This window comes from Lagenorhynchus albirostris, chromosome 3 (genome assembly GCF_949774975.1).
Source record: "Lagenorhynchus albirostris chromosome 3, mLagAlb1.1, whole genome shotgun sequence".
Classification (NCBI taxonomy): Eukaryota; Metazoa; Chordata; class Mammalia; order Artiodactyla; family Delphinidae; genus Lagenorhynchus; species Lagenorhynchus albirostris.
Window position 1 is genome coordinate 72,518,803 of NC_083097.1, and position 20,265 is coordinate 72,539,067.

At 37.4% G+C, this 20,265-nt stretch overlaps 1 protein-coding gene across 1 annotated transcript in view; it reads left to right on the plus strand.

The window, feature by feature from the left end:
• Window positions 1-20,265, plus strand: part of ADGRV1 (adhesion G protein-coupled receptor V1) — a 564,972-nt gene that overhangs the window by 247,890 nt on the left and 296,817 nt on the right. The window contains exons 81-84 of the mRNA XM_060146321.1: window positions 10,001-10,185; window positions 15,213-15,462; window positions 15,989-16,128; window positions 17,657-17,817. Coding sequence (XP_060002304.1) covers window positions 10,001-10,185; window positions 15,213-15,462; window positions 15,989-16,128; window positions 17,657-17,817 — 736 coding nt within the window. The remainder of the gene's footprint in view (window positions 1-10,000; window positions 10,186-15,212; window positions 15,463-15,988; window positions 16,129-17,656; window positions 17,818-20,265) is intronic.

Below are 20,265 nucleotides of genomic sequence, written 5' to 3' on the forward strand. Positions count from 1 at the left end.
TCCAGGTCGTCCATTTTATTGGCATATATTTGCTTATAGTATCTCTCATGATCCTTTGAATTTCTGCAGTGTCAGTTGTTACTTCTTTTTCACTTCTAATTCTATTGATTTAAGTCTTCTCCCTTTTTTTCTTCATGAGTCTGGTAATGGTTTATCAATTTTGTTTATCTTCTCAGAGAACCAGCTTTTAGTTTTATTGCTCTTTGCTATCGTTTCCTTCATTTCTTTTTTTAAATTTTATTTCTTTTTAAATTTTGTTTCTTCAATTTTTGAATTTTATTTATTTTTGTATACAGCAGGTTCTTATTAGTTATCCATTTTATACATATTAGTATATATATGTCAATCCCAATCTCCTATTTCATCACACCACCACCACCACCCCCTACCGCCACTTTCCCCGCTTGGTGTCCATGCGTTTGTTCCCTACATCTGTGTCTCTATTTCTGCCCTGCAAACTAGTTCATCTGTACCATTTTTCTAGGTTCCACATATATGCATTAATATATCATATTTGTTTTTCTCTTTCTAACTTACTTCACTCTGTATGACAGTCTCTGGATCCATCCATGTCTCTACAAATGACCCAGTTTCGTTCCTTTTTTTGGCTGAGTATTCTTCCATTGTATATATGTACCACATCTTTATCCATTCATCTGTCGATGGGCATTTAGGTTGCTTTCCCTGACCTGGCTATTGTAAATAGTGCTGCAGTGAACATTGGGGGGCATGTTTCTTTTTAAATTACGGTTTTCTCAGGGTATATGCCCAGTAGTGGGATTGCTGGGTAATATGATAACACTATTTATAGTTTTTTAAGGAACCTCCATACTCTTCCCCATAGTGGCTGTATCAATTTACATTCCCACCAACAATGCAAGAGGGTACCCTTTTCTCTACACCCTCTCCAGCATTTGTTGTTTGTAGATTTTCTGATGATGCCCATTCTAACTGGTGTGAGGTGATACCTCATTGTAGTTTTGATTTGCATTTCTCTAATAATTAGTGATGATGAGCAGCTTTTCATGTGCTTCTTGGCAATCTGTATATCTGCTTTGGAGAAATGTCTATTTAGGTCTTCTGCCCATTTCTTGATTGGGTTGTTTGTTATTTTAATATTGAGCTTTATGAGCTGTTTATGTATTTTAGAGATTAATCCTTTGTCTGTTGATTCGTTTGCAGATATTTTCTCCCATTCTGAGCATTGTCTTTTCGTCTTGTTTGTAGTTTCCTTTGCTTTGCAAATGGTTTTAAATTTCATTAGGTTCCATTTGTTTATTTTTATTTCCATTACTCCAGGAGGAGGGTCGAAAAATATCTTGCTGTGATTTATGTCAGTGTTCTTCCTATGTTATCCTCTAAGAGTTTTATAGTGTCCAGCCTTACATTTAGGTCTCTAATCCATTTTGAGTTTATTTTTGTTTATGGTGTTAGGGAGTATTCTAATTTCATTCTTTTACATGTAGCTGTCCAGTTTTCCCAGCACCACTTTTTGAAGAGACTGTCTTTTCTCCATTGTATATATTCTTGCCTCGTTTGTCATAGATTAGTTGACCATAGGTGTGTGGGTTTATCTCTGGGCTTTCTATCCTGTTCCGTGATCTGTATTTCTGTTTTTGTGCCAGTACCATATTGTCTTAATTACTGTAGCTTTGTAGTATACTCTGAAGTCAGGGAGTCTGAATCCTCCAGCTCCGGTTTTTTCCCTCAAGACTGCTTTGGCTATTCAGGGTCTCTTGTGTCTCCATACAAATTTTAAGATTTTTTGATCTCGTTCTGTAAAAAATGCCATTGGTAATTTGATAGAGATTGCATTGAATCTGTAGATTGCTTTTGGCAGTATAGTAATTTTCACAATGTTGCTTCTTCCAATCCAAGAACATGGTATATCTCTCTATCTGTTTGTATCATCTTTAATTTCTTTCATCAGTGTCTTATAGTTTTCTGCATACAGGTCTTTTGACTCCCTTAGTAGGTTTATTCCTAGGTTTTTTATTCTTTTTGAGGCAATGGCAAATGGGTGTGTTTCCTTAATTTCTCTTTCAGATTTTTCATTATTAATGTATAGGAATGCAAGAGATTTCTCTGCATTAATTTTGTATCCTGCAACTTTACCAAATTCATTGATTAGCTCTAGTAGTTTTCTTTTTTTTTCTTTTTTTTTTTTTTGTGGTACACAGGCCTCTCACTGTTGTGGCCTCTCCCGTTGCAGAGCACAGGCTCTGGACGCACAGGCTCAGCGGCCATGGCTCACTGGCCCAGCCGCTCCGCGGCATGTGGGATCTTCCCAGACTGGGGCACGAACCCGTGTCCCCTGCATTGGCAGGCAGACTCTCAACCACTGCGCCACCAGGGAAGCCCTCTAGTAGTTTTCTGATGGCATCTTTAAGATTCTCTATGTATACGATCATGTCATCTGCAAACAGTGACAGTTTTACTTCTTTTGCAATTTGTATTCCTTTTATTTCTTTTTCTTCTGTGAATGCCGTGGCCAGGACTTCCAAAACTATGTTGAATAAAAGTGGCGAGAGTGGACGTCCTTGTGTTGTTCCTGATCTTAGAGGAAATGCTTTCAGTTTTTCACCATTGAGAATAATGTTTGCTGTGGGTTTGTTGTATATGGCCTTTATTTTGTTGTTGGTAAGTTACCACTATGCCCACTTTCTTGAGACACTTTATCATAACTGGGTGTTGAATATTGTCAAAAGCTTTTTCTGCATCTATTGTGATGGTCATATGGTTTTTATTCTTCAGTTTGTTAACGTGGTGTTTCACATTGATTGATTTGCGTCTATTGAAGAATCCTTGCATCCCTGGGATAAATCCCACTTGATCATGGTGTATGATCCTTTTAATGTGTTGTTGGATTCTGTTCGCTAGTATTTCTTTTTTTTTTTTTTTTTTTTTTTTTTTTTTGCGGTACGCAGGCCTCTCACTGTTGTGGCCTCTCCTGTTGTGGAGCACAGGCTCCGGACGTGCAGGCTCAGCAGCCATGGCTCACGGGCCCAGCCGCTCCGCAGTATGTGGGATCTTCCCAGACCAGGGCATGAACCCGTGTCCCCTGCATTGGCAGGCGGACTCTCAACCACTGCACCACCAGGGAAGCTCTTTTTGCTAGTATTTCATTGAGGATTTTTGCCTCTATATTCATCAGTGATATTGGTCTGTAATTTTCTTTTTTTGTAGTATCTTTGTCTGGTTTTGGTAACAGGGTGATGGTGGCCTGGTAGAATGAGTTTGGGAGTGTTCCTTCCTCTGCAATTTTTGGAAGTGTTTGAGAAGGATGGGTGTTACCTCTTCTCTAAACATTTGATAGAATTCATCTGTGAAACCATCTGGTCCTGGACTTTTGTTTGTTGGAAGATTTTTAATTACAGTTTCAATTTCATTACTTGTGATTGGTCTTTTCACATTTTCTGTTTCTTCCTGGTTCAGTCTTGGAAGGTTACACCTTTCTAAGAATTTGTCCATTTCTTCCAGGTTGTCCATTTTATTGACGTAGAGTTGCTTGTAGTAGTCTCTTAGGATGCTTTGTATTTCTGCGGTGTCTGTTGTAACTTCTCCTTTTTCATTTCTAATTTTACTGATTTGAGTCCTCTCCCTCGTTTTCTTGATGAGTCTGGCTAATGGTTTATCAATTTTGTTTATCTTCTCAAAGAACCAGCTTTTAGTTTTATTGATCTTTGCTATTGTTTTCTGTTTCTATTTCATTTATTTCTTCTCTGATCTTACGATTTTTTTTCCTTCTACTATTCTTTGGGTTTTGTTTGTTCTGCTTTCTCTAATTCCTTTAGGTGTAAGGTTGGATTGTTTAGTTGAAATTTTCTTGTTTCTTGAGGTAGGCTTGTAATGCTATAAACGTCCCTCTTAGAACTGTTTTTGCTGCATCCCACAGGTTTTGGATCATTGTGTTTTCATTGTCATTTGTTTCTAGGTATTTTTTGATTTCCTCTTTGATTTCTTCAGTGATCTCTTGGCTGTTTAGTAATGTATTGTTTAGCCTCCATGTGTTTGTGTTTCTCATGTGTTTTTCCTTGTAATTGATTTCTAATCTCATAGCGTTGTGGTCAAAAAAGATGCTAGATATGCTTTCAATTTTCTTAAATTTACTGAGGCTTGATTTGTGACCCAAGATGTGATCTCTCCTGGAGAATGTTCCATGTGCACTTGAGAAGAAAGTGTAATCTGCTATTTTTGGATGGAATGTCCTATAAATATCAATTAAATCTATATGGTCTATTGTGTCATTTAAAGCGTTTGTTTCTTTATTAATTTTCTGTTTGGATGATCTGTCCATTGGTGTAAGTGAGGTGTTAAAGTCGGTTTCCAGTCACAGGAGAGGGGAATGACATTTTGATCAGTGATAACTAGACTAATTAGGTTCTATCTTCCTGGACTCAGAATTTGGCACGTTATTACCTGAAAGAAAGGTGGATGGATAACCCAACACATTGCGGTTCTTGGAATGACTCCTCACACCAGCCAGTAAGAATCTGTTTATATGAAGATCTCTTTCCTGCTAGTGTTGGAGGGTTCCTGCGGAGGTTGGGGGTGGCTATGGCTCACCGTGAGGACCTCCTTCATTTCTTTTTCATTTATTTCTGATCTGATCTTTATGATTTCTTTCCTTCTGCTAACTTAGGGTTTTTTTTGTTCTTCTTTCTCTAATTGCTTTAGGTGTAAGGTTAGGTTGCTTATTTGAGATGTTTCTTGTTTCTTGTGGTAGCATTGTATTGCTATAAACTTCCCTCTTAGATCTGCTTTTGCTGCATCCCATAGGTTTTGGGTCATCGTATTTTCATTGTCATTTGTTTCTAGGTACTTTTTTATTCTTTCAGTGATCTCTTGGTTATTAAGTAGTGTATTTTTTAGCCTCCATGTGTTTGTATTTTTTTTTTTGCTTTTTTTTTTTTTTTTTTTTGCGGTACGTGGGCCTCTCACTGTTGTGGCCTCTCCCATTGCGGAGCACAGCTCCAGACGTGCAGGTTCAGCAGCCATGGCTCACGGGCCATTCCGCTCCACGGTATGTGGGATCGTCCCAGACCGGGGCACGAACTCTTATCCCCTGCATCAGCAGGCGGACTCTCAACCACTGCGCCACCAGGGAAGCCCGTGTTTGTATTTTTTACAGATTTTTTCCTATAATTGATATCTAGTCTCATAGCATTGTGGTCAGAAAAGATATTTGATATGATTTCTATTTTCTCTGATTTACCAAGGCTTGATTTGTGACCCACGATATGATCTATCCTGCAGAAAGTTCCATGAGCACTTGAGAAGAAAGTGTATTCTGTTGGTTTTGCATTCTAGGTCCTATTAATATCAATTAATTCTATCTTGTTTAATGTGTCATTTAAAGCTTGTGTTTCCTTATTTATTTTCATTTTGGATGATCTGTTCATTGGTGAAAGTGGGGTGTTAAAGTCCCCTACTATGATTGTGTTATTGTCGATTTCCTCTTTTACGGCTGTTAGCATTTGCCTAATGTATTTAGGTTCTCCTATGTTGGGTTCATAAACATTTACAATTGTTTTATCTTCTTCTTTGATTGACCCCCGATCATTATGTAATTTCCTTCTTTGTCTCTTGTAATAGTCTCTATTTTAAAGTCTATTTTTTCTGATATGAAAATTGCTACTCCAGCTTTCTTTTCATTTTCATTTGAATGGAATATGTTTTTCCATTCCCTCACTTTCAGTCTGTATGTGTCTAGTTCTGAAGTGGGTCTCTTGTAGACAGCATATATACAGGTCTTGTTTTTGTACCCATTCAGCCAGTCTGTGTCTTGGTGGGAGCATTTAATCCATTTACATTTCAGGTAATTATCAATATGTATGTTCCTATTACCATTTTCTTAATTGTTTTGGGTTTGTTATTGTAGGTCTTTTCCTTCTCTTGTGTTTCCTGCCTAGAGAAGTTCCTTTAGCATTTGTTGTAATGATGGTTTGGTGGTGCTGAATTCTCTTAGGTTTTGCTTGTCTGTAAAGGTTTTAATTTCTCTGTCGAATCTGAATGAGATCCTTGCTGGGTAGACTAGTCTTGGTTATAGGTTTTTCCCTTTTATCACTTTAAATATGTCTTGCCACTCCCTTCTGGCTTGCAGAGTGTCTGCTGAAAGATCAGCTGTTAACCTTATGGGGATTCCCTTGTATGTTATTTGTTGTTTTTCCCTTTTTGCTTTTAATATTTTTTCTTTGTATGTAATTTTTGATGGTTTGATTAACATATGTCTTGGGGCTTCCCTGGTGGCGCAGTGGTTGAGAGTCCACCTGCCAACACAGGGGACACAGGTTCGTGCCCTGGTCCAGGAAGATCCCATATGCCATGGAGTGGCTAGGCCCGTGAGCCATGGCTGCTGAGCCTGCGCTCCACAACAGGAAAGGCCACAACAGTGAGAGGCCCCACGTACCGCAAAAAAAAAAATATATATATATATATATATGTCTGGTGTGTTTCTCCTTGGATTTATCCTGTATGGGACTCTCTGCACTTCCTGGAGTTGATTATTTCCTTTCCCATATTAGGGAAGTTTTCAACTATAATCTCTTCAAATATTTTCTCAGTCCCTTTCTTTTTCTCTTCTTCTTCTGGTACCCCTGTAATTCTAATGTTGGTGCGTTTAATGTTTTCCCAGAGGTCTCTAAGACTGTCCTCAGTTCTTTTCATTCTTTTTTCTTTTTTATGCTCTGCCGTAGTTATTTCTACTATTTTATCTTCCAGGTCAGTTATCCATTCTTCTGCCTCAGTTATTTTGTATTGACTCCTTGTAGAGAATTTTAAATTTCATTTATTGTGGTGTTCATCTCTGTTTGTTTGCTCTTTCGTTCTTCTAGGTCCTTGTTAAACGTTTCTTGTATTTTCTCCATTCTATTTCCAAGATTTTGGATCATCTTTACTATCATTACTCTGAATTCTTTTTCAGGTAGACTGCCTATTTCCTCTTCATTTGTTTGGTGTGGTGGGTTTTTACCTTGCTGCTTCACCTGCTGTGTGTGTCTCTCTCTTCTCATTATGCTTAACTTACTGTGTTTGGGTCTCCTTTTCGCAGCCTGCAGTTTTGTAGTTCCTGTTGTTTTTGGTGTCTGCCCCCAGTGGCTGAGGTTGGTTCTGTGAGTTGTGTGGGCTTCCTGGTGGAGGGGACTGGTGCCTGTATTCTGGTGGATGAGGTTGGATCATGTCTTTCTGGTGGGCAGGACCGTGTCCTGTGGTGTGTTTTGGGGTGTCTGTGACCTTATTATGATATTAGGTAGCCTCTCTGCTAATGGGTGCGGTTGTGTCCCTCTCTTGCTAGTTGTTTGGCATAGGGTGTCCAGCACTGTAGTTTGCTGGTTGTTGAGTGGAGCTGGGTCTTAGCGTTGACATGGAGATCTCTGGGAGAGCTTTTGCCACTTGATATTACATGGAGCTGGGAGGTCTCTGGTGGACCAATGTCCTGAACTTGGCTCTCCCATGTCAGAGCCACAGGCCTGACACCCAGCCAGAGCACCAAGACCCTGTCAGCCACATGGCTCAGAAGAAAAGGGAGAAAAGAAGGAAGGAAGGAAGGAAGGAAGGAAGGAAAGAAGGAAGGAAGGAGGGAGAATAAAAAAAAAGGAAGTAAAGTTATTAAAATTAAAGAAGAAAATTATTAAAAATCAAATAATTGGAAAGTAATAAAAGAAAAGGAAAAAGAAAGAAAGAAAGAGGATAGCAACTGAACAAAAAAACCAATCCACCAGTGATGAGAAGCACTGAATACTGTATTAAAAAAAACAAACAAAAAATGGACAGACAGAACCCTAGGACAAATGCCAAAAGCAAAGCTATGTAGACAAAATGACACAAAAAGTATATACATACACACTCACAAAAAAAGAAAAAGGAAAAAGAAATCTATATATAAAAAAGAGAAAAAGGAATAGAGCAACCAATCAATAAACAAATCTATTAATGATAATAAACTCTAAATACTAAGCTAAGTTAAACATAAAACCAGAAACAAATTAGATGCAGAAAGCAAACCCCAAGTCTACAGTTGCTCCCAAAGTCCACCACCTCAATTTGGGATGATTCGTTGTCTATTCAGGTATTCCACAGATGCAGGGTACATCAGGTTGATTGTGGAGATTTAATCCACTGCTCCTGAGGCTGCTGGGAGAGATTTCCCTTTCTCTTCTTTGTTCGCACAGCTCCTGGGGTTCAGCTTTGGATTTGGCCCCGTCTCTGCGTGTAGGTCGCCTGAGGGCATCTTTTGGGAAGTCTGAGGTCTTCTGCAAGCGTTCAGTCGGTTTCTTATAGGAGTTGTTCCACATGTAGATGTAGTTTTGATGTATTTGTGGGGAGAAAGGTGGTCTCCACATCTTACTCCTCTGCCATCTTGAAGGTCTCCCTCCTTGTTTTATTTTTTGTGTGCTTTGCTGAAAGAAACTTTCTCTTACCCTTGAATATGTATGAAAGTTTGAGTGGCTCTAGAATTCTTGGATCACAGCCTTAAAATCTTGAAACTGCTTATGTTGCTCTGTTGGCTTCTGTCATTTCATTAGCAAAAAAAGTCTGATGTCAGACTGAATTTTTATTTCTCTGTTAGTAATTTTTTTCCTGTCTGATTTCTGGTAAGATTTTTTAAAAACTCTTGAAATCATATTTAAAAATCACCCAAATACATCTGGTGTTGTTTCTTTTCCTAATTTTCTCTGGAAGAAAGCAAACTCTGCATTTTAGACGTATTTCTTTAGCTTATCAAGGATCTATGTTGCTTTTTTCTTTTACCTAATATTTTATATGCTTGTTGTATCTTACAGGTTTGTCCCATTTGTCTGTAATATTTTCTCTGAGTTCTGGGAGTGTTTCTTGAGCTTATTTTTCATTTAACATATTCAGTTTGATCGTTTTAGTAACCAATGGGCTGTTCCCTATCTCCCCATTGTAGTTTTTACCTTGTTAAATTTCATTTTGTACCTTTTATCTTTACCCTGTGTATTATTCTCCATTATTCCTAATTGTCTTTAAGATGGTTACTCTTATAAACTTAAATCTTGAGTTCAGCCATCATCTCGGCACTCTATAGATTACAAAGTTATTAAAAAATATATAGAGAATATTGAGCCACTTTCTCAGTGAGCTCAACTAATAGCAGTAACAGAAAAATCATTTCAGCATTGTCATAAGTTCATTAGTAAAAGTATGTGCAACTTACAGAGTGTAATCTATGCCAGCAGCTGGGGCATAGGGTAGAAATCACAGAAAAAGTGATGACTAATTTGGATTTTGAAGAATTAATAGGGACTCCTCAGGTATCTAAGAGTGTAGTGGAATAACAAGTCAGTGGCTTCACACCCATGCTTACTCTGACAGTAAAAATGTGTTTGTCCCCCATCATTCACGTGAGGGGTAAAAATTAAATCATGAAGGCTATTTTCCTCTTACTCTCCTTGTCCCTCAAACAACAAATAACCCAGTCCGTTCAGGTAGGAAGGCTCATACTTACCAATAAAGGCAAGAGTATCAGGAGCTCTTGACTACTCTTGGTTGGAAAAGGATTTTCTCCTTTGATGTTTGAGAAATTTAGTGATACGTGGTGGCTTCTGTCCAATAAAAAACAGATAAGAATAAATTTTGTTCTATTATAGACATATATTCTTGTGTCTATTTCCTTAGTTGTTGGTCGAAAGAAAACAGAATCTTGGGGTAGGTGTAAAAGTGAGATTAATTTGACTCGTGATGTGAATTATTGTAGTTAAAATTAAGTGACCAATGCAACTGTTTGGGGCTTTATCTAGATATTAAGTAGAAGATATTTTGGTGATTATGCCTTTTCTTTATAAAATGATTATTTATTGCTTTTTAAAGTACAGATGCATTTGAAATATGATTTTGATGCTGACTTCTCTTAAATTCTTCATAGGTTCATCTTCATTTTTGTTAATGTTAGTAACTGGTAATAAAGAACAAGTTATACCATATATATCATTTAAGCAGTTTATTTTTGAACATATATTTTCATACTTGGATTTTTTTCCAGATAACTGTTGAAGGAAAGAAGCAAGCATTAAGCATTGAAAGCCGAAATCTTTTCTATGAGATTCTTTGTGCTCTTGTTAACCCAAAACGCAAGGACACTAGGGGATTCAGTCACTTTACTGAAGTGACAGAGAATTTTGCCTTTTCTCTACTGACTGATGTTACTTGTGGCTCTCTTGGTGAAAAGTAAGTATCATTTAATATAATAGCAGTACCTTATATGTATTCCTTCACAGTTTACAAAGTAATATGCAGTGCAAATTGATGTTTAACTGATGTAACTCAGGATTATACAATCAATACATTGTACCTAATGGGCAAATTAAGTTAATTATTTGAAGAAAACATAGAAACTACATCAAGAGAAATTAACTTATACTGTCAGTTATATATTCCTCTTGTTTTGAAGGTTCTTTTAAAAATAAAAATGTGTTATTGCTTACTCATATTTATATAATGAGTAGAAGATACATTTCTGAATGGAAAAAAAAGTAAGATGATTCCAACTTTTAGACATATTTTAGGCCATATTTTTTATTGTGGTAAAATACACATAAGATGAAATTTACCATGTAAACTGCTTTTAGGTGTACAGATCAGTGGCATTTAGTATATTCACACTGTTGCCACCATCACCACTTGCATCTCCAGAACTGTCATCTTCTCAAATTGAAAATCTTTACCCATTAAGCAGTAACTCCTCTTTCCTCCCTTCCCCCAGCCCTGGTAACCTCTATTCTACTTTTCAGTCTCTATGAATTTGCCTATTCTAGGCACCTCATAAGTGGAATCATACAATATTTGTCCTTTGTGTCTGGTGTACTTTGCTTAGCGTGTCTTCAAGGTTCATCCATGTTGTAGCATGTGTCAGAATTTCACTCCTTTTTAAAAAAAGTTTTTTTAAATTGACTTGTAGTTTATTTACAACGTTGTGTTAGCTTCTGCTGTATAGCAAAGTGATTTAGTTATAATATATATACATTCTTTTTTATATTCTTTTCCATTATGATTTATCACAGGATATTGAATATAGTTCTCTGCTCTATACAGTCGGACCTTGTTGTTTATCCATTCTATATATAATAGTTTGCATCTGCTAACCCCAAACAATCCGTCCCCCTACCCTTGGCAACCTTTGTCTGTTCTCTATGTCTGTGAATCTGTTTCTGTTTTGTAGATAGGTTCATTTGTGTCATATTTTAGATTCCACATATAAGTGATATCGTATGTTATTTTTCTTTCTGACTTACTTCACTTAGTATGATAATTTCTAGGTCCATCCATGTTGCTGCAAATAGCATTATTTCATTCCTTTTGTTTCTATGTAGTGTTCCATTGTATATATGTACCACATCTTCTTTATCCATTCCTCTGTTGAAGGACATTCAGGTTGTTTCCATCTCTTGGCTATTGTGAATGGTGCTACTATGAACATAAGGGTGCATATATCTTTTTGAATTATAGTTTTGTCTGGATATATGCCCAGGAGTGGGATTGCTGGATCATGTGGCAACTCTATTTTTAGCTTTTTGAGGAAGCTCCATTTTGTTTTCCATAGTGGCTGCACCAACTTACATTCCCGCCAAGAGTGTAGGAGGGTTCCCTTTTCTCCACACCCTCTCCAGCATTTGTTATTTGTAGGTTTTTTAAGATGGCTCTTCTGACTGGTGTGAGGTAGTACCTCATTGTAGTTTTGATTTGCATTTCTCTAATAATTAGCCATGTTGAGCATCTTTTCACGTGCCTGTTGGCCATCTGTATGTCTTCTTTGGAAAAGTGTCTATTTAGATCTTCTGCCCATTTTTTGATTGGGTTTTTGTTTTTTTGTTGTTGAGTTGTATGAGCTGTTTGTATATTTTGGAGATTAAGCCATTGTCAGCTACATTATTTGCAAATATTTTCTTCCAGTCTGTAGGTTATCTTTTCGTTTTGTTTATGGTTTCCTTTGTTGCACAGGAGCTTGTAAGTTTGATTAGGTACCATTTACGTATTTTTGCTTTTGTTTCTATTGCCTTGGGAGACTGACCTAAGAAAACATTGGTATGAGTTATGTCAGAGAATGTTTTTCCTATGCTTTTCTTCTAGGAGTTTTATGGTGTCATGTCTTATGTTTAAGTCTTTAAGCCATTTTGAGTTTTTGTGTATGGTGTGAAGGTGTGTTCTAACTTCACTGATTTACATGAAGTGTGTGTCCAACTTTCCCAACACCACTTGCTGAAGAGACTGTCTTTTTTCCATTGTATATTCTTGCCTCCTTTGTTTAAGATTAATTGACCATAGGTGTGTATGTTTATTTCTGGGCTCTCTATTCTGTTCTGTTGATCCATATCAACTTTTAGACATACTTTAATATACTGTTAACTGTGTTTCTCCCTGGAGTTTTGGTTCAATTTCATCCATTTGGAGGCAGTTCTCTGAATGTTGTTGAACTTCAGAGTCTTTTGTTTTAGAACATATTGCTGAACTTCAGAAATGTTGTTTCATGGCTGGAGTTTCAGGGCAGAGAGCAAGTAAGAGGAAAAGGAAAAAGTAAAATGTGGTTTGTGTATTAACTATATAGTTAATTTTGTAACTATATGTTAATATTCTCCAGTTCTGGTGTTTTATTGATAAATTACATTCATAAGGTAAATTGGATCATTGTAGTACAAAGACCTGAATCATGTTTTAATTCTGTTTGACTTAACATAAAAATAGCTGATAATAGAACATGGTTGGAAGTTGATATTTCCCTCCAATTTTCACAGAGTACTATGTTATTTAAAAAGCAATTATTGTTATTTAGCGGGACATGTCTGATTAAAAGTGTTGTTCAGTGAAGTCAGATAGTTCATAGCTTTGTATAGTCTCAGTCCTTTCTCTTTGTTTTTCCATATTTATGCAAGATCACCAGGATGTTGAGATAGTGGTAGACGTGAACCATCTACCCTGCTGTGAATGTTGATTCCATCTTTGCTCTCAAAGGCCTGGTGAGAACTCAAAAGGGTATAAGATGCACAAAAGGAGTGGCTTTTTCTGTCTTGTTGCCTAATGTGTTCTCAGGGCCTAGAACAGTGTCTGGTACATGGTAGATTCTCAGTGGTTATGGTATAATGAGTGAATAGAATGAATAAAGGAATCAGTATGTTTTGGGCCATGTGCATCGTCCCTGCAGGCTTGCTGTTTCGCATGTATAATGGCAGTCAGGCAAGAGGAGCAAGCATGGCACATTTGGGGAAATCATCACTTGGGGAGATCATCAACCTTTAAATATTGAATATAGAATACGTTAGGTAGGGTGTGTGTATGTGTGTGTAGGAATCCGATTTAGGATTTTAGAGCGATCGTGTTGAGGACTATGTTAAAGATGAGTTTTTTTTAACTCAGGGAACTCTAAAGATGTTGACCATTCTAATATGCATTATTTATACATTGTCTTAAGCAGTATTCAGGGGCATCTACTGGGAGTGAAGGGTTTGGGAATAGAGCAGGGATATTGAGGAGAATGATGGTATCTAGAACAATCATTTGGAAGCCAAGTAAAAACAATGTCAAGTGGCATTGAGGGTCTGACTGAAGTCGGTCATTGTGGATTTGTAGTGGTGCCAATCTACATGTTAATGTGGGTTTTTCCCCCTCATTTAAACCTAGGTGTAAAGCAGATTTGGGGATTGATCAAAGTAAGTGCATTGGAAGGGCATGGATATAGGAGGTTAAAGTGTCAGGGAGAGTGTAGTTGTCGTCAGGCCCTCTTAAGGGGCCAGGGATTTGACACACTTGTGTCAAGGTTGGGTAGAGTCACTGTACCTGTTGTGTTCGTCTGAGAATGCCAACGTAATGGGGTCCCTGATAGCACTGATGGGTTAAATATCAGAAGATTCCAGGGTGGGTGGGTAGGGCGTAGGTTCACTGGTCTCAGTCACATTGTACCTGGTCAGGGGTGGGGAGGTCGACAGTGGCAGCTTTTTAGCTCTGAGTCACCAGTGAAGATGTAGGAAGCTAGATGGGAAGATGAAGAGATGAGCTTTTTATAAGCTGTTGTGGAGGTGCAGATGGCCTATATGGATTGAACTGTTTTAATAGGAGTCTTGGACACAGGGGTCTAGAGCCTGGATGAATGGCTGGACTAAAGATAGATTTTAAAGGTACCAATTCAAATGTGGTAGTTAAAGATTTTTTTTAAAGAGAGTATATAGCTAGAGGAAAAGGTTAGCCCTTACCCTTTCTTTTCTTTTTCAAATCTTCTGTTTAAAATTCTCAACTCCATTTCCCAGGTTAGGGGCCTTGACGAGGTATTTGTATCCATGATACATTTATATATACTCAGCATCTCTTGTGGCCCATGTAACTTTTAAAACTTAATGCATGATTTTTATCCTAATATATTCTCTATTCTTTTTGAGGCAGGTTTCAGGTACAATTCACCTTTGTGTCTCTTCATTGTTTGCAAACATGATAGATCCACAGAAAAAATGTATCAGATTATTTGGAGGACTGGTTAAAAAATACAGATTCGTAGAAACTCTAGCCTCCCCCAGGCAAGGTTTCTGATTTAGTAAGAGTGGGATGTGATCTAGAAATCTGTGTTTTAAAACAAGCTTCAAGGTGATTTCAACACACACTGAGGTTTGGAAGCAATTTCACTGAGCACAGGATCTCGTGCCTAGGGAATGTTGAAAACAGTTGTTAAATGGATAAAGATCCCTGCTCAGGGCTGTTTCTTTTATCAGATAATATGGTTAAATTGGAAATGCTCTGATGGCTTAGAAAGGGGTGAGGTAAACTTGATGAAAACATGGCTCTAGGTATATAAGTTTTATGATATTCTTGAATATAAAGCAGAGTTTCAGTTTAGTGGTGCATCCTTTCCTCAACCTATTCCACCAATGCTGATGTGACTAATACAGAAAAGTACATTTTATAACCACAGATCTGATATCTGTGAAACAGCTTGCAAAAGCCCATGTTTTAGGTTATAAGGGGGATCAGGCAAGAGGATGCAGAAAGTTCTGTGCAGAAAATCCTAACAATTCACCGTAAAAGAACTGAAAGCACATTCTCTTTACTGCTCCTGGGTAGGTAGTGTCATGGTTATACATAAAGGAAGGAGCTCCAAGGTGATGAATTTTAACAAATATGTTTTTAACAAATATGTTAAAAAAATTTAACAAATATTTGCAAATACATATGCAAATGCATGCCATTTTAGCAGAACCTTTGCTTTTCTGTCATAGAAGCAAAACCATCCTTGACAGTTGCCCGTATTTGTCCATACTGGCTCTTCACTGGTACCCTCAGCAAATCAATGGGCACAAGTTTGAAGGAAAAGAAGGTGATTATATTCGAATTCCAGAGAGGTTATTGGATGTTCCGGATGCAGAAATAATGGCCGGGGAAAGTATATGTGAATTAGTCCAGTTTACAGAGTATAGCAGCCAGCAGTGGTTTATAACTGGAACTAATCTTCATGCCCTGAAAAATAAGGTAATCTATCATTTAAAGAATTATGTGGTTAGAATCTGATTTTTCCTTAGCAAACATATTCCTCAGGATACATTCACTTGATCACATTTGTGGTAAATGCTAGACATGGTGAGCTAATTACGAAACATGTCCTATCTTTATGAGCTAGTTGTAGAATGTTTAGTCTCAAAAATAGTTGGAAATATTTCCTTCATGTTTTATTAAGTAAAAAATATATATATAAGTGGAGAAAGTGAAAAAAAAACCATAGCTTTCTCTAATGCTATATTGTATTGTATATCCCGCTTGTGATGAAGTCTGACAATAAAGTCTGTAAGCTGGAGACTGCTCAGCAGCTGGAGTAGAGGTAGAATGTTTGCAGTGGAAAACCAACCAGACAGCCTGCATTCATAAGCTATGAATAATAGTGACAGTAAGCAAGTAACTAAAATGACTGGAAAAATGAAGCGAAGTTCAGAATGGGAGATTCAGTCATGACATTAATTTGAAAAAATCATTACATTTTCTATTCTTTTTGGCATTGTAGGTATTATCTTTGAGTGTGAAAGGCCAGAGTTCACAACCCCTGACCAACAACAATGAGATTCTCTACAGGATTTATGCTGCTGAGCCTAGAATTGTTCCCCAGACATCTCTGTGTCTCCTTTGGAATCAGGCTGCTGCAAGGTACTTGTTAATAATGCTTTAAAATCAGAATTTGTTCCTTCCCCATTCCAGTATTATTAAGCCCAGTGTTTTTTTTTGTACTGAACATAGAGGTCTCAGGTGAGATTTTAGACTGGAGAATAACCTCTACACTAAATGAGACAAAGCAGCATAGGAAATGGTCTAGCCTTGTGCAGGTGGCAAACGCAACCAAACAATTTAAATATGTGTTTAACACATTATGTACTCCTTTATTATTACTACTTTCACGGGACATAGTGTGAGTTCTACTCAATTCAGATAACCTCCCTGTGGTTATTGGTTAATTTATTGAGCAGGGAAGGAATTTCTTTTGACCCCTTCCATCTGGGCTTGTGGTTCTGGATCTGCTGCTCTATGTTTAGAGGGAGTAGTAGGGATTTATAATTCTAGTCCACATATGACTTGGAGTACATTTTGGGATTAAAGCCATGCACAAGAATGAGAAGAAGGGCATGATTCTTTCTTTAACTCTCCTTGGCCTAAGACATGTTTCTGAGCAGTTCTCTCTCTGGGAGCTCAACCAGGGCTGCAGGGTCAGGCATTGCTGGCTTAGAAGGTTTAGGGTTCAAATCAGTCACTAGGTTCTGTTTGTTACTGACTTACAGCCACACCAACTAAAATTCTAAAGAGGGTTCAACAGCTTAGTTGGGTAACCAACTGTCCTTCAAACACCAAAACTCTCCTTAGTCTCGTTGTGAGAAAATAATTTTCCATTGAAATTCCTAATGTCCGAGGACACATCTTAAACCTAATACACTCTACAATCCTCAATATATAATTAATACTGAATGTTTCAAGCTTGAATCTGCAGTTGGGATTAAGAAGTTTTATGTCCTTAGAAAAGTAAAGGGATCAAGAGGCACTGGAAGGGAAGAGGCTCAGTCGGTAGTCACTGAGGGATGCTCGGAAGGCATGGAATGTGACACTGTATTTGCTATAATCATGACAGTTATTGTGGTAAAAGCCAAACCTTATAGAAGGAAACACCTGAAAGAACCCTGCGAAACATTTACATAATACAACTGGCTCAAAATCCAAAAAAGCTGAGCTAGGAAACTTAGAAAAGCATGTAAGTAATTTATGTGGCTCAAAATAAAGGAGTTGTGAAAAATGAGGAAGGGTGAACACTGCACATTTGATGGCTATGTTGACCTTTTGGTATTCTTGAATGCTAGGGAAGAGTACTTTCTGTTGAACACCTTGAGTGTGTTTGCTTTAGATTAGGTAGGGACTGATACTGCTCTTTTGAGAGGACCAGCTTCTTTGGTATTGGGAATGCTTCTGCAGGTTTAGTTAGTATTTAGGCTGCTTCTTAAAGTATCTGTGGGATCTTTGTGTCACGTCTTGGACAAGATGTTCCCTCCAATGTTTCTTCTTGAAAATGTGGTCTGCTTACGTCTTGAGTAAAGAATACTTAGGTTCAGTAAGTTATTTTTTCTTTAAAAGCCATCTCAACGCCTAAAGTATTGATGAAAGAGGAGTAGTGACGATTGTGTTTTTGCCCTAGCTGGTTGTCTGACAGTCAGTTTTGCAAAGTGGTTGAGGACACTTCAAACTACGTGGAATGTGCCTGTTCATACATGTCCGTGTATGCAGTCTCTGCCCAGACTGACAACTTGTCTTCATACAACGAAGCTTTTTTCTCTTCTGGATTTATATGTATCTCAGGTGAGTTACAGTATTTTTGAGTCAACAATTTAAAATATCGATGAGAATAAAACCCATTTTCCCGGAGTCTTTTTATATATGCAAGATGTGGGCATACTGTAATTCATCAACACAAGGAGAAAATAAACTTTCCCATGGTCTTGTTCATTAATTCATACAGCAGTTGTTTATGGAGGACCAACTTTGTACTGAGGGAAAGGAAAGAACAAGACATAGTTCCAACTCATCTGTAATATAAAGTACAGTGTGGGATAGAAGCTAGATAGTAAGAAAGGGTATAGTTGATAGTGCTGTGATTTAGAAGGCAGATTCTGCAGTGGAATATCAGGATTGTGTGAGATAATATAAACAAAGCATTTTGTATTTTCATTAGAAAATAAACCTATCCCTTGGGTTGATTTGTATTCTGCAGTCTAGAAGCTCTAAATATGGCTTAACCACTGTGTTAAAAAAGAAATTGTCTTTCACCTTCTACATCTAGGTCCCGTTTCTGGCAGGAATAGGAGCTTGAGTTGTGTTAATGTCTGTCAAACTATTTACCTATAACTTAGCTTTGAATAACTATAGAATTATTCTCATTTGCTGTTTTGATTTTGTGGTTGGGAGTCTGAGAATTCCTTACACTATATTTCTGTCCCCACCCTCATCCATTCTCTGCCCTGAGTCATCTTTTACAGACGTACAGCAGCTTCTGTGAACAACATGCTACATAGAGGACTGGGTATAGGGTAACTCTGAAGCCAAATGGCCTGGGTTCAAATCCTGGTCCTGCCATTGGCTAGTTGTGAGACCTGGGCCTAATACCTCCATTTCCATACCCACAATATATGATTTTAAATTGTGTTAGGGCTTCCCTGGTGGCGCAGTGGTTGGGAGTCCGCCTGCCGATGCAGGGGACATGGTTTCATGCCCCGGTCCGGGAGGATCCCACATGCCGCGGAGTGGCTAGGCCCATGAGCCATGGCCACTGAGCCTGCGCGTCCGGAGGCTGTGCTCCACAACAGGAGAGGCCACAACATGTGAGAGGCCCGCGTACTGCAAAAAAAAAAAATATATGCTTAAATTGTGTTAACAGGGTGGTAGATATACTAACTCAGACATTCTGCTTTCATGATATTTTGTGTGTAAATGTGATTATCATTGAATTTATGTCTTTTACTTGGTGTGCAAACAGTCCCCTATCAATCTTTATCGATTAGGAAAATTTTGTGGAGGTAGAAGCATGTAATTAATTATTCTTCTTTGTCCTGGTTGTTAAATCTTTCTGCTATAATTTAATGTTCTGTGTCCTAGTTAAAATATTTTCATTATAATTTCATTTTATAAAGTTATACATTTTCCTTAATGTATCTTAATTCTAAACCTAACTTAGATTCAGTAACAAAAGTTAATAATTTCTTATTCTTAATAGCATCTTCCATAAGAATGATGTTTCTTGCTTAATAGATTCTTCTAGGTACACAGAGTTCCAAAATCAGATGGAGACATCCTATTTTACTTTGATGCAATCTATTTACAGAAATTTCATAGACTGATGAAATAGAGCCAAAAGGTAAAATGCTGAAATAAAATCTATTTAGATATCATTTCATGTATTTCCATAGAGACATAAATCTAAGTGCTAATATAACCCACAAAAATCCTTTGCTTGTTCTAAATACTAAACATCAAAGCAAAGAGTTTTAAAAACTAAAGAGAGAATGTTACCTTGGTTTTTTTTAGAAGACTAGCAGGACTGTAAGATATTTCCTGAGAGAATTGTTAATAAATATGCATTTTTGCAACTAACTCTTGAAAAGTCTGCATAGATTTACTCATGTATTTGAGAACCAACACCCAAATATTAATATCTACATTTATTACTTTTGACTTGGACTCATATTTGAAATTATTGGGTTTTTTCCCCCTCTGTCCATGACATATTGTAACATGGATTGCACGTTCTGTGGATCAGGAGACATAAAGTCCTATCTTTGTGCTCAGTTTCAGCTTCTGGGGAGGATGACATTCTATCACTCTGAGGGCCCCCAGGAAGGAGGCAAGAGACTTTTATATATCTTACATACACATTCTCTAATTTAGGTCAGGCCACACCAAATATCCCTCTGAATTTGGAAGCAATCTGACAAACTCTTTTCATGAAATGCGGTAACATACAATTAGACAGAAATTAAACCCTTTCTAAAAAAAATCAGGATAGATCACAGTGTATCTGTTCCAATTCTAGTTTACAGTTCTGGTTACTTTACTAGAGCAGAACAACTAAAATGATCCAAGTGTATGAAATGGGCATGTAGGCCAAGAAGTTAATAATCCTCAATTTAGAAAGGTGAAAGACTAGGCTATATACCTGTGACTTTTAAAATTGTAAACCAGTTTATCAAATTCCAAGAAATTAAAGTTATCCCTTGAAGCTAAAAAAAGATAGAAAGGACGAGTAAATAACTG